The sequence below is a fragment of the Cibotium barometz genome, chromosome 60 (genome assembly GCF_041138505.1).
Source record: "Cibotium barometz isolate CiBa-2024 chromosome 60, ASM4113850v1, whole genome shotgun sequence".
NCBI lineage: Eukaryota > Viridiplantae > Streptophyta > Polypodiopsida > Cyatheales > Cibotiaceae > Cibotium > Cibotium barometz.
In genome coordinates, this window is record NC_141105.1 from 26,619,393 (window position 1) to 26,632,393 (window position 13,001).

General features: G+C 34.7%; 1 protein-coding gene across 1 annotated transcript; it reads right to left on the bottom strand.

Annotated features, from left to right (window-relative positions):
• Positions 1 to 6,269: 6,269 nt before the first annotated feature.
• Positions 6,270 to 8,298, bottom strand: LOC147605180 (uncharacterized). The gene is made up of 4 exons (XM_086793719.1): positions 8,133 to 8,298; positions 7,789 to 7,971; positions 6,937 to 7,166; positions 6,270 to 6,562 (listed from the first exon to the last, which is right to left on the bottom strand). The coding sequence occupies exons 1-4, from the start codon at positions 8,244 to 8,246 to the stop codon at positions 6,400 to 6,402; spliced, it is 690 nt and encodes a 229-aa protein (XP_086649845.1). The 5' UTR covers positions 8,247 to 8,298; the 3' UTR covers positions 6,270 to 6,399.
• Between the last annotated feature and the right edge of the window lie 4,703 nt (positions 8,299 to 13,001).

Below are 13,001 nucleotides of genomic sequence, written 5' to 3' on the forward strand. Positions count from 1 at the left end.
GGAGAGAAAATCAAAAGATAATATCAAACAAAGACTTTTAATTAAGACATTAACAAAAATAAACAAAAACAAAAAACAAAAAACAAAAACAAAGAAACAAACAAAAAAATAAAACAAAATAAAAAATAAATAAAAAACAAAAACAAAAAAAAAATCAAAACAAAAAACAAAATAGCAAAACAGCAAAACAGAGAACTGTAAACTCTAGACCTAAAGCAGTAAGAGCCACAACCAAACATTAAGCTAAACTTTAAAAAAGACTTCAACTCAAAAGTGCAACCATTAATTCCAATGTCTGTCCGAACATGAAGTGTAGGTTCATCAACTCTATCATGCATAGCGTGGACAATAAGCTATGACATCCCTACTGACGTCATCAGCGCCCAAGAGTAAGTGCAGGTTTGTATAAGGTTAGTCCAAAATAACATGCTTTATATAAAACCTATGAGCTAAGTTTCTATCACTCTCCGGAGGTGATGGGCATACTTAGCCATGATAGAGACTAGCACTCAAAGTCTGCTCTAAGGTATAACAACAAACAATCACAAAACATAGGGAAGAACCAAACTAAGTCTATATTAAGCTAGAGTGAGAAAGAAAAGACTAAACAAGGCCTACTCTAAGGTAAAACAACAAACCCTACTCTAAGCTAGAACAAGCCACTTTTACAAAAAAGAGCATTGAATTATGAATTAAGTGGGCTTTTCAGCTCCCCACTTCTATGAAACTTACTCTTTATCATTTTAAACATTCCAAAAGCTAAAATACCAAAGATAAACTTACTACGATTCATGAAAGAACGAACCTTTTTCAAAATCTTATTGAAACTATAACCTTTTTCGATAAGCATCAAAATAAGATGGCATGATTGAGAGATAAAGGCAAATATAGTAGAGCAAAGACGAGAGAATCTATAAAGTTGAGAGCAGATAACACCATACTTAGCTGAATCAAAAATATTGGAAGAAATGTGTGGCATCCGAATGATCTTTAAGTTAGCATATTCAGGTTGTTGTAAGTGGTTGTCTCATAAATATCTACTATGAAGCCTGAAGATGATTGAGTGATCTTAAGGTCTAAAAAAGCACAACTATCGCTATGTGTATATATAAAACAAGTGATCTTAAGGTCTAAAAAAGCACAATTATCGCTATGTGTACACACACACACACACACACACACAGGTATATATAAATACACATATACATACATACATACACATATATATATGTGTGTGTGTGTGTGTGTGTGTGTGTATATATATATATATATATATATATATATAGAGAGAGAGAGAGAGAGAGAGAGAGAGAGAGAGAGAGAGAGAGAATAACTAGAAATGTAAAAGTTGAAGCTTAATAAGAAGGTAGCATAAAAGTTAAGCTTCTAATAATAAGAAGGCAACATTAATTAAACACGATAATGAGAGTCTAAGCACTAGTCTTGTAAATAAAGGTGCTTTTGGTGGCTTTTAGAGGCTTTTGTAGAGAACTTGTTTATATTATTTTAAAGGAATTCCTACTAGGGAAATACTCTCAGCACAAGATTTTAGTTGTAAAAATATCAAGTGCCAAAAAAGGATTGAGAGTAGTAAACATTGTTCTTATATAAAAAACAAACCAAAACAATGTCAAGGTTCCAAGTCTTTGTCCCTATATTTTCTATCATCATGGCACCAATTTCATGAAGGTTGAACAAGTATGATAAGTTGTTACCTACAATGTGATACATCACATTTACACAAGCTTAGCAAGGTATTCACACCTACTTTATTATATGTAGTTAATTTTTAAGGTGTGTGTGAACAAGAGAGAGAAGAAAGAGAGAGAGGGATATAAAAAGCACTAGTTCTTTTAAATGTTAGTTATTTCATGAATGTACTTTGTACATCAATATAGTATGCAGGTTTAAATGAATGTAATATTGGCAAAATAATGGCCAACACTAAGGAACACAAGGGGAGAGAGAGAGAGAGAGAGAGAGAGAGAGAGAGAGAGAGAGAGAGAGAGAGAGAGAGAGAGAGAGAGGAATTGGGGCTAGGAAATGTTGTAAAAATAACAAAGTGCTAGGGTTTTAATTGATGCAACAAAATGATAGGGTTTTGAATTGTTGAAATTGTAACATAGTGCTATATTTTGGAAACAGCCAAACATCACAAACACTTGGGGTTTAAAGGAGGGAGAAAATCTCAAAGAGGTTTTAGGTGTGTGGAGCACAACATGATATGGAGTCAAGACTTCGAACTTTTACAAGGTTGACCATTGAAATCTTGGTACAATCAAAAGAATGCTAAGTTTTGAAGAAAGCTCAACATCTAGAACACCTAGGATTTTTAGGAAAATGAGGAAAACTAAACACACCAACTCAAGGAAGAGCTAAGACTTGGAAAATTATAGGGGCCTAGTAGTGGACTTCTTCTTTGTGCATGGAGAAAAATGTGGAGTGGAGGAAGGCCTTTGAAGCTTAATAAACTTACACCGTCATTTTTTATGCCTACAGTAGTTCGTGAAGCCAAGCCAATTATAGGACCCTTTCAAGGTATTTCACTATCTTTAATAAAGCCTATTTTATGCCTAGAGTAGTTCGTGAAGCCGAGCTAATTATTGGACCCTTTCAAAGTATGCCTAGAATAGTTCATGAAGTTAATATCTTTTGTATATTTTAGCGCACAATCTATACACATGCCACTTTGTTGTAGAGAGACACTTCATTCAAGATAACTATCTTCTAACAAATAAGCATCTTTGGTTTATCACCTCTTCTTTTCACAACAAACTTTTTGGCCTCGGTTTTATGTTTAAAAAAAATTATCGCCCTTTTTGGCATTGGTTTTATGTTTTTAAAAAATATCACCCATGCTCCAATATTAGGGTTGCATGCTTGGGGTTTTTAACATGGTTACTTTATTTTTTGAAGTAATTAAACTTTTGATTAGGGTAAAGTAAAGAGTAATAATATGTTAATACAATATATAGATGTATGTTAATAGAGGTTAATAGTGTACATATATGTGTAAGTATGCAAGCATAGGATTAGTATGTATTGTGAGTAGTTAAAATAGACAATATTCCTTTCAGGAATAAGATAATATATGTTAATAGTGTACATATATGTTAATACAATGTATAGATGTATGTTATTAGAGGTTAATAGTGTACATATATGTGTAAGTATGCAAGCATAAGATTAGTATGTATTGTGAGTAGTTAAAATAGACAATAGTCCTTTCAGGAATAAGATAATAAGTAGAGTGACAAAAACCGAATCTCCTTGGACATTAGCTTATAGTTCCAAATGATAGCAGCAGTTAGGACCTAAGCAAGCAAAGGAGGTAGAACACAAAGTACAATAATAATAATATGAAGTGATTTTGACTATGTAAAGTTAATGAACTCACTATAGAGAAATAAGGTGGAGAAGGATAGGGTAGAGGTAGAGAATATTAATATGTCAATACACCATAACCAATACATAGTTGCTTAATGTTAAAATCATAAGTCCACATGTATGTGTAAGTGTGTGTATGTTTTTTAGGAGTAAAAAATGTCAAAGTAGCAAGGACCATACATAGTTTTATGTTATGAATGCTTAATGCTAAAATCATAAGTCCACATAAGTGTGTAAGTGTGTGTACTCTTTTTAGGAGTAAAAAATGTTAGAGTAGCAAGGACCATTTGACCTTGTTAAAGTTTTAAATGTAAAATTCCAAAGTACCCAAATGATTATAAATGTAAGTAAGCAAAAGTCCAGAGTTTTCAAAAAGGTAAAAGTGAGTGTGTGCATGTGTGCGTGTGCATGTATGTGTGTGTGTGTGTGTGTGTGTGTGAGAGAGAGAGAGAGAGAGAGAGAGAGAGAGAGAGAGAGACCTTACCTGGGGATAGGAACACCTAGTGGAATGGTAGGCCACCACCAGGTGGTGCTGGCAACACTACCCCCTACCATACGACATTGTTGTCAATTCTAGCAAAAATTCTATTTAGTAAAGTACACAAGTAGTTCACCACACCTCAATTATAGAGATATACAATTAAGGAAACAATAATAAAACCATCCCAATGGTATAGCAATACACCAATCCCTCTTGTTATCAAGGTCACAAACTAGATGAACTTATAACAATGGCCCTAACAAAAAAAATACCACTAACTAATGTATGAAAATTAAATGTAATAAGCTCTTTCTCAATTTCAGGTAAGAATAATTTAATATTTCAATTATTGTATCATTATATATGACAAAAATGTCATCAAAAGTATAACTAACAAAAAACCATCAATAAAAGCAAGTGAGGCATTTGCTCATCTTCAAGAGAGACATAACCTTAAAGTAACTTTATTGACACGCCAATTCATAGTCTTGAAGGCTTGTAGGTGGTAGTGTGTTGTGTGTAGGTGGTAGTGTGTTGTGTGTTGTGTTGTGTTGTGTTGTGTGTGTGTGTGTGTGTGTGTGTGTGCATGTGTACACGTACACACGCATGTGCGTACACGTGCACACGCACGCGTGTGTGCGTGTGTGTATTTATATATGTATATGTGTATACATATGCACACTGTATGTGTGTATATTTAAATATGGATATGTGTGTACATATGCATGCACACATATATATATACACACACACACACACATACACACATATATACATACACACACACACACACACACACACACACACACACATATATACATACATATGTGCATTGTGTGTGTATATACATGTATACATATATATGTACACACACACACACACACATACATACACACACATGCACACATATACATATATACATGTATACACACTAATATATTGCATGCACAAACACACATATATACATCATGCATGTACACACACACACACACACACACACACACACACATATATACATATATACAAACTCACATGTATGTACACACACACGCATACATTTATATATATATACACTCTCACATGGATGCACACGTATACACACATACATGCACACCCATATTCATGCACACATCCATATATGTGTGTGTGTACATATATGTATGTACACACGCACATACATGCATACTCATATGCATGCACACATACATATATGCACATGTGTACATATATGATTGTGCATGTATGTGTGTGTACATATGACTATGCATGTACATGCATATGAGTGTGCATGTGTATATGTGAGTGTGTATGTGTATGTATACATGCATGTGAGTGTGCATGTGTATGTATATGAGTGTGTGTGTGTGTGTGTGTGCACACACACTGTCACACATCCATGTATGTGTGTGTGCATGCAAGCATGTGTATGTGTGTGTGTGTGTGTGTGTGCATGCACAACAAGAACCATACATGGCTTATGGTATACCATATATAACATATGAATGGACTTATTAATCATGACAATAACATAAATAGTAAGATACATGGCACATGAAAGTCTATTTTTATATATTTTATAGTTCTTTAGAGGTAGCACAACAACTCAAGAACCCACACTTTTGTATGGTTAGCACTATATTCATGAAATATGATATACCATACATGTCACATGATATTTAGCAAAGCACACATGATACATGCCCCATGACATTTGACTCATAAGAAGTCCCAAATTTAATGGTTATTTAGGAAGAAATGCACCAATTCTCATCCGTACCTTTGTTATTTTGTTTGATTGATTATAAGTGCACCAATTCTCACCTGTACCTTTGTTATTTTGTTCGATTGATCATAAGTATAATATGCATTTTCACAAACACTTAAATAGTACCTTGCTTGAATCTACTTTTTAAGGTGACTAACTTGAGACGATATAACCTAGCATTAGAGATGTATATAAAAAGAGATTGCTTTTTAATTATAAAAGCATACAAAGGACTACATTAGATATGTCTAGAATCTATATAAAAAGAGGAACACTTTTTTGAATTATAAAAGCATACAAAGCACTACATAAATACAATTACAACATCAAATATTTTGTACTCAATCAAATTAAGCATTTACTATAGAGATTGAACTTAGTCATGTTGTGATTTGATACTTAGGAAAATATGCATCACCTAGAATTTTTAAATCTTCAAACCATACTTAGAAAAAGAAATAGCAAGAAAGCCAATCGATGTACTGTAGTAGACAATTTATTCTATGTAGTAACTAACAAAATTTACCTAGATGGTTTGAATTTATGATGGAAATAAAACAACAGAAAGGCTTTTGGTAAGAGTTGAATTGAACAATAATTCATTCTTATATTCTTTTTTGAAGTAGTTTGCCCATATGTAGTTTTTATTTGAGAAATAACTTTATGAATGTAGGATCTTCTTCCCCACAGTATTTTTAGTACCATAAATTTTTTGATAAAAATAAAGTTTAGAAGATCAATGAATTCTCTATAATTGCACATTAGTCTAAGATTGCTCCATTTTTGTATGAGAGTTATCCAATTTCAATGGAGGAATAGGCTTTTTTGGATATATCAATTTAGGCAACCTTTCCCAACTAATCACATCATAATTTTTATCTCCATTCATCTTTCTATAGATCCTGATTGCTCGCATAGCTGCACGCCACCTGTAATTGCAAGTGATCACATATTTTATTAATTCATTCATAATCATAAACCATTTTATCTTAAAGAAACAAATAACTTAATTGCGGTGTATATGTTCCTTTATACAAATAATTCAAATTTAATACCTACGGCCTTAAAATCAGACTCTAACCTAAGAAGTTCACATCAAAATATTCAACTCATAGTGCGTATGAATACTTGGTTGGATTGAGGACTTTGTATAAGTGTGAACCGTTTTGAGAAAATAACATAGTTTATTTATAGACATTGATAGCTTGGATAGGGTGTTGATGTAGATGGGTAATATTGGAAATTCAAACTTGAGAACTTTGACTTTTCTTTTTCCATGGTGAGTGTATAAAGATCAGCATACCTAGTTGATGCGTCATTGTATTTAGCTCTTTCCCCTTCATAACCATCATGATATTGAAGGGTTATCGGGTCATAAGGCACACTTGTGCGGTTGGCTATGACCCTTGCATGTGGGTGCTCATTTCGAGTCCAAGTTTCGTGTTGCATACACCTTGCCCATTCCAACTCTCTCTCCACCAATGCTTTATTTTCTCTTTGATTTCTCTGAGTTATATGAGATGCTAGAATTGCCTACATCATTGAAATGGGTTAGTCTCTCAAAGTTATATGCGAATGTAGAATTGCCTACATCATTGAAATGGGTTAGTTTCTCAGAGTGTATGGACTTACATGGACTATATTTTAGGAATGAACACATGTGAAGATCACCACTTTCCTACAAAAATCAAGGCTACAAGTTTGGCTGATCACATCATTTGGGCTACAAGGATATACAACTACTTTAGGAATGATAACATGTGAAGATCAACACTTTCCTACAAAAATCAAGGCGACAAGTTTGGCTAATCACATCATTTGGGCTAAGACATTTATGCACACTATTTGAGCTAAGAGTAAATTATTGCTTCGCCAGCATTGTCAAGTCTTGTTAGAGACATGTTTGGTTCTTTGTTGGCATGCTATGGGTGACTTAAGATTGATGATTAGTGAAACCATCATTAGGTTATGTTATTCTAGAAGGAAGAGCATTCATGTGTATAGGAAGAGCATTCATGTGGTTATGTTATTCTAGAAGGAAGAGCATTCATGTGTATAGAAAGAGCATTCATGTGTTAGTAATAAGATGTGCATATATATATATATATATATATATATATATGTGTGTATGTATGTATAGAAGAATAATAGGCACCTTTTTCCTAGACTGTGTGTTGTGGTGGTCTAGCTTGACGGAGGCTTCCACGTCCTTTTGCAGCCTCTCGTTCTCTGGTGCGTAGCTCAGAGAAGTTGGCGTAGGTTCTAGAACGTTCTTATACACGTGGTGTCGCACGTGGCCGAACCTTCTGGCTGCGAGCCTCTCTTTCTCAAGCAGATCCTGGGATGATAAAGAATAATGAGCAAGCAAGAAACCTATCAAATGATGATTTGCATGCATGCATGCAAATCATCATCATCAGCAGAAGAAGAAGAAGAAGAAGAAGAAGAAGAAGAAGAAGAAGAAGAAGAAGGAGGGAGGGTGGTAATTGTGACGTGTACGTAGTCTGCAGGTTGGAAATGGCGCTTCTGGTCGCCCCACACAGGAGGCACGCCAACTGCCCATTTGGGTTGCCTGTTGTGGATGAATCCGAAGGGCTCTCCAAAGTAAGGCATGATGTTCCTTGTGCGTGCGTGCGTGTGTCTGTCTGTGAGAGAGTGTGCGTGCGTGCGTCTGTGTGTGTGTGTGTGTGTGTGAGCGTGCGTGCGTGCACGTGTGTTCGTGTTCTCTCTCTCTTCGCTCTCACAAGATCTGCCGGCTGAACGCCAATGGCCAACTCTTCACAATTCTAGCCTTTCGCATGCATGCAACGGTTATTAACTGCCACACCACCATTCCAAACATTAAAAGAAAATCAATTATTAAGCTAAAATTAACATCAACATTTCCCTCTTTGGAATCGTCAAATCTTCCTATATCCATTTCTCTCGCTCTCATCTAAGTTTAATATCTTAATTCAAATAAAGATTTCAATATGTTTTTTATAGGTAAACAATTTAATATCTTAATTCAAATAAAGATTTCAATATGTTTTTTAATAGGTAAACAGGAAAAAAGATGGCATTTAATGAGTTTCAATTTAATATCTTTATTCAAATAAAGATTTTAATATGTTTTTTAATAGGTAGACAAGAAAAAAGATGGCATTTAATGAGTTTACGCTGGTGATGGTTTGTTGGGTAACCTTTTCTTTAAACCTTATTTGAGAAAAGATCATAAATTTAATGTTGTAACCCAAGGGCACCGTGACTATCTCTAAAAAAAAGGGGTCTCCTCGTATTTCTATTCTCATGCCTTACCGAAACAACCAATGAGGGGGGTCATTAAACTAAGGCTAATAAACCTTAATTAAAGAATTTGGAATTTACTAATGCCTCTTCTATCTCTGAAAAATCACTTCTCCTAAATGATTGCAATAATGACAGTTTTACCTCCATATATCTTTTTAATCATCACAAAAGGATGAAAGTTTGCAATGACCAACAAAGGTGACCATGATGTTCTCGATTGTCAACCTTCTCCATATTTTCATCATTAGGATGAGTAGCTTTAGCATAGATTACTTTGATTTTTCTTAGATGAAGCCTCTTCAACCACACATGGAGAGTGGAAAAGAACAAAGATGTTGTTAGTTGAGCTTAAGACCACTCTTATACATTAAATCTTAATTAAAGGATGTTTGATTGACTTTATGTGTACACTTTATGTTATTGTAAGAACCACCCTAGTGATTTAGATCTTAGTCAAAAGCATAAAGAACACAATGGGGTCTTAGTTTTTAATCAAGACCTTAGGTAGAGATGCAATGAAAAGAAAAGTTATATATATAGATGAGATTTTTACTGCATTGAGCACTATTCTTACCACCGATAAGTGCCTAATCATGACCATTTTTACAAGAAGTTGGTCCTTTATCAAAGTTTTAGATGGTTGTCTTTTGATAGGGGTGTCGAATTGAGAAACAGATAAGGGAGGGAGGGGAGGTGTGTGCTAGAAGAGAAGTTAGAACTCCTCCCCATCATGATCGCCAAAAATCTACATAGTTGTAGATGAACTAATTAAGCCTATAATAAAGATTAAGATAAAGCTAAACAAAACCTAATGCTAAGCTTACACAAGGGAAAGATTAGTAAATGAAGAAACTACGAGCCAAAAACCATGTGGGTCATCTTCCATTCATAAGGAGATACTTATGAAAAAAAGGTAGGGCTAGGGTTTTCCCACTCAACCCTAATCCTAACCACCATGAACCCATATTTTTCTCCCCAAATGATACAAAGGAGACCTTAACCCTAACCACCATGAGCCCACATTTGCCCGCCCAAATATTTCAAAAGAGACCCACCCAAATCATGCAAAAGAGACCCAAAAACTATCTAAATGGGACCACTTGTCCACCCAAATGATACAAAAGAGACCTTAACCATAACCACCATCAACCCACATAATTCAAAAAAGACCCACCCAAATCATGCAAAAGAGACCCAAAACTATCTAAATGGGACCCGTTGTCCACCCAAATGATACAAAAGAGACCCACCCAAAGGATACGAAACAGACCCAAAAACTATCTAAATGAGACCCACGATAGCCATCTACATCTTTAAATTTATGGTTATCTCCCAAAGATCTCTCAAAACCAACAATTCTTTTCATCTTCAACTTTCATATTTGACATTTTTTACCATCCAACACGCAGCACATATGCATCACTGATTTTTCACCCATCTTTTGTAACTCTTTTTACTGGAGAAAAGGTCCAACAAAATGATCTTACTAATAATATATTTGAGAATAGCCATAGCCTCTTTCCAAACCTAATGCCGATACGGGTAGAACAATACAAGTAGGATACATAATGATCTACACGATGATTAATGTAGGCTTGCTCTTGCTAGGTTCTCTTCTCTTTGATTCCCATCTCCAAGCTCATGGATTATGCTTAACTAGCTTGTAATTGAGGGAGAGGACTCTTGTCACTCTCTTGTCATCACCTCAACTATGCCAATGTCCCATGCCGAGGAGATCAATAGGAAAACTCACAAGCGAAAGAGAAATTAGATCCACACTTTTGATTTGATGATGGAAACAATTGAACAAGCCATTAAAAAGTTCCAAAGTAAGATCAAGAAGAAACAAATGCACTTTCAAGTTGCATGTGAACAACCCTTAAAGCTTTAAGAAGAATGACTTTACCTTAGAGGAGACTATCTCCAAATCAAATATTGAATTCACAAACAAGTCCGCCTCTAGCAATAGAAAGAAGGAAGGACCAATCAAGGAGGAACTTAATGCTATGCTAAAGTTTTTCTTCCCCACAAGACCCATAAGCCTGACACTAATTTGATGAAATGGGATCACCAAATATGCATCATCACAACATGCTTAAATAACAACTAAGAAGCATTAATTTAGAGTGATTATATGTATATTAAATTGTTCATACATTATACTAAACCAATGACTTAAGCTTTACTTAAATAACCCTCAAATAGAATTTTAAAGGTCTTTGGACTAACCATAGGTGTTCATATCCTCTATCCATTATTATAATCAACATATATGAAGCTTAGTCTATAACCATACAATGAAATAACTCCTAACAAATGACTATGTGTCCTAGGTGCTAAATAAGTGAACATTATCCTTTAATGCACACCTTTGATTCCTAAACATTCTTGTAACGTTGTAATATATATTTTGTAAGTAAGCATGGCTACAAAGTTTTGAGAATGTTACACGTCACTTAAGTGTTTCAATTATTCTTGTGCATATGTGTGTGGTATCTTTATGCTCCAAATCCTTTCATAAAGGAGATGACATTTCTTCAAAAATAGCAAAAGTTTAAGATGCTATGGAAAGTCCCTCTACCCTATATAATTTCCAACTTACATGTTGAAGGGAAAATTGGGTTTACACGGTCTCACGGAAGCATTGCATTTCTCTATATTGCTCATGTTTTTGTTAAAACCTTTGATGTGGGCACAATTTCATGTAATAATATTAACATAAGTGATTTTGTGTTCGAAGGTGAGGCATCTTTAGAGAACAACTTTTATTGCTACTCCTTCTACTGTTGCCATATTTTCTTCTGTGATTACATGTCTCCATGGATTTTAACATTGTCTATGACACTTTAACAAGAAACTTCAGCAACAATCCATAATAAACCTAGACTTATCAGACATGCATCTCTCCCATGTAAATGTGTGTGATACCTCCTTATTTGGTGGTGTAGCCTAATATACTTTATAGTGTACAAGCATAAGCTTCTCATAGAACTCCTTGTGGGAAATAATAAGAGTTGATTTGTTATCCTTTTTACATGGTTTGGAGCAGGGAAAAGCTGACTCCTAATCATCCTTAATCATGACATGCTCACCTCAAATGAGATGTGATTGACTCCGAGGCTACTTAGCCCATAAATATTTGAAAACTTTCTTACATAAACAAGAAAAAACAATTTCTTGACCTTCAAGAAGTCTTATTGGTGGATTGTTTCCTTGATATATCATTCACTACATATGAGAGGGGAACAAGCAAGGCAGGGGTGTTTTTTTTTGACAGGGGAGCAGGGGATGTAAGGGACAAAGTGTTGAAGAACGGCATAAAAAACAGAGTACTCTAGCATGTTCCCACGGGCACGTTCTTAATTTAGTGTGTGAAAGTGGGTTTTTTATGCTGTAAGATTTTTCCCCTAATAAAGCGTTTTCTGTTATTTTTAAAGTTCCCGCTTTTCATAACTTGTATATAAAGGGTTAAATCCTCTCATAATAAACATTGAGTTATTTAGAGCTTCCCCATGTCTCTTCTTTTAACATTGGTATATCAGAGCTTTGCAACAAGCAGACGTAAGAAAAAACATAGCACCAGAAGTAAGGCTAGCTCATAGAAGGAGCCATGTAAGAAAAAAAAAGTGATTTAGCATGAATCTCTCTCTCTCTCTCTCTCTCTCTCCAACGGTAATGTTTAACTAGCTGGGAAATTTTTTTCCCTCCAAACGATTGATTTTCCTTTTTCCATACACACCTCATCATATTCATGAATGTGCATGCTTGCTTGTTTGGGTCTCATGAGTTGTTTCTAGCCTAAATAGACTATACAAGATCTCCAATGGGTCTCTCTCTCATAAATGAGGTTTATGGTCTTTAATCAATAAAGAGTCTTACTAAACCATAATAGTACATTTTAATACTTGATTTGTACATTTATGATCATAGTAAAAGTAAATAAACCATATGTGCATGTATTTGCGCTTGTAGCTATATTCTAAAGAATGGAATAACTCTTGGTAACTTATATATTGTTTGCAAGTGCGTCTTTTCAAAGACATTGAAAAGGCAACCAATAGGCACTTTCTTATATCAATC

Excerpts from the sequence above, each read along its gene's own strand:
- LOC147605180 (XM_086793719.1), bottom strand. The coding sequence starts at position 8,246 with ATGCCTTACTTTGGAGAGCCCTTCGGATTCATCCACAACAGGCAACCC. Across the intron at positions 7,167-7,788 it reads ACACACAGTCTAGGAAAAAG|GCAATTCTAGCATCTCATAT; the intron begins GTGCCTATTATT and ends TCAATGATGTAG. Across the intron at positions 6,563-6,936 it reads TACAATGACGCATCAACTAG|GTGGCGTGCAGCTATGCGAG; the intron begins GTATGCTGATCT and ends TTGCAATTACAG.